Source organism: Drosophila biarmipes, chromosome 2L, assembly GCF_025231255.1.
Source record: "Drosophila biarmipes strain raj3 chromosome 2L, RU_DBia_V1.1, whole genome shotgun sequence".
NCBI lineage: Eukaryota > Metazoa > Arthropoda > Insecta > Diptera > Drosophilidae > Drosophila > Drosophila biarmipes.
The window spans coordinates 24046305-24048357 of record NC_066612.1 but is presented as its reverse complement, the minus strand read 5'-3'; the positions used below and the strand labels follow the sequence as shown (position 1 = coordinate 24048357).

Here is a 2053-nt window from a genome sequence, read left to right as displayed (position 1 = left end):
TTGCACTGCAGTTAAAATTATAAAGAAAATATATGAAATTTTGTTTATTAAGCAACCAACAGATTCATTAGCCCAGTTAATATTTTTTTATGCTGCATTTAGTATTTTTTTTTATTTTTTCTGTTTGAAAGTCTTGACCATCGGTACCGCACAGCAGCTGTCACATAAAAAACCCCGGGAACTCAAATCAAAAGACAATTTCCGACTACTATTAAATTTATCAAGGCAGTACAAATTGGAAAAAATGAATTAACAATTATTCAATTCACTTAAAAAAACGGGACGGAAAATAATTTTTCTTTATTTTTATGTTAAAGCCTCCAGATAAAATTAGTATCTCATTGAATTAATTTGTGGTCCTGAAAAGGACCGATTTGTACAAATTATGTTAGCGCACTGGCAGCCAGTTGAAGCCGTCTCGACCTAAGCACGCTCGCCGCGAATGCGACGGGCCAACTGGATGTCCTTGGGCATGATGGTGACACGCTTGGCATGAATGGCACACAAGTTGGTATCTTCAAAGAGGTCTACTAGATAGGCCTCGCTAGCTTCCTGCAGAGCCATCACCGCCGAGCTCTGGAATCGCAGGTCAGTCTTGAAGTCCTGAGCGATTTCACGCACCAGACGCTGGAAAGGCAGCTTGCGGATCAGCAGCTCGGTACTCTTCTGGTATCGACGGATCTCACGCAGGGCAACAGTTCCAGGGCGGTACCGATGAGGCTTCTTCACGCCTCCGGTGGCGGGGGCGCTCTTGCGAGCGGCCTTAGTAGCCAGTTGCTTGCGTGGCGCCTTGCCACCAGTCGATTTGCGAGCGGTTTGCTTGGTACGGGCCATTTTCGAATTCACTGCTGTTCACGTTCACTTCACGTTTCAAAACACAATAAACGATAGCCGCATTTGCTACCTCCTTATATAGCAAAACGGGGAGGGTTGAAAAGAGAGGGAAGCAGAGTCCATCTCAGTTGTCGAGCGGAGAGCGAGACGAACATATCTTTCGGACTCGCTCGTGTTTCTGGGGGTTTAGGTATAAATATGAGCTCGTCGAAAATTTGGAAATAGTTCTTCAGTGACTTTCGTACCGTGCAGTGTGTTAACAGTAGAGAAGAGAAGTGAAATATGACTGGTCGTGGTAAAGGAGGCAAAGGCTTGGGAAAAGGAGGCGCCAAGCGTCACCGCAAAGTGCTGCGTGACAACATCCAGGGTATCACGAAGCCAGCTATCCGCCGTTTGGCTCGTCGTGGCGGTGTAAAACGCATCTCCGGACTTATATACGAGGAAACACGAGGCGTTCTGAAGGTGTTCTTGGAGAACGTTATCCGTGATGCCGTCACCTACACCGAACACGCCAAGAGGAAGACCGTCACCGCCATGGACGTTGTGTACGCACTGAAGAGGCAAGGCCGCACCCTGTACGGCTTCGGCGGTTAAAAAACTAGTACAGCTTGTACTTTTTCAGCAATCGGTCCTTTTCAGGACCACCATTTAAATTTCCAAAGGAGACACATTTTCCAATAATGCTTTGATTTGAAAGTTGATGCTTCATAAATAATATATGTTTATTGAACCAAAATGAAATTTGAAATGAAAGTAGTTCAGGTAGATACACATCTATTTTGTACAGGCTGTGCCGCAGATACAGCATTGACAGAAATTCGCCATTTTGCGATGAACCTCTTAGGTCTTATTTCTGTCCGACTGCTATAGGACCAACGCTTATACAAAATCGACATCAGTTTCCCACACGTCCTTATACTTATTGTTTTAATAATATGGTATTAGTATTGAAAATTCTTCAATTCTTTGGTAACACCTTGGTCGTCCTGAAAAGGACGGTTGGGTTTGTTTTTTATGTACAAGTATGTATCAAACGTTTAAGCCTTCTTCTCGGTCTTTTTGGGCAACAGAACAGCCTGTATGTTGGGCAACACTCCACCCTGGGCAATGGTGACGCCGGAGAGCAGCTTGTTCAACTCCTCGTCGTTGCGGATGGCCAGCTGCAGATGACGCGGGATAATCCTAGTCTTCTTGTTGTCACGAGCAGCATTTCCAGCCA

General features: G+C 45.1%; 1 protein-coding gene across 1 annotated transcript; it reads right to left on the bottom strand.

Moving 5' to 3' along the window:
- Positions 1-423: 423 nt before the first annotated feature.
- LOC127010705 (histone H3-like) lies at positions 424-856 on the bottom strand. The gene has a single exon (XM_050885193.1). The coding sequence runs from the start codon at positions 832-834 to the stop codon at positions 424-426; it is 411 nt and encodes a 136-aa protein (XP_050741150.1). The 5' UTR covers positions 835-856.
- Positions 857-2053: the final 1197 nt, after the last annotated feature.

Excerpts from the sequence above, each read along its gene's own strand:
- LOC127010705 (XM_050885193.1), bottom strand. The coding sequence starts at position 834 with ATGGCCCGTACCAAGCAAACCGCTCGCAAATCGACTGGTGGCAAGGCG.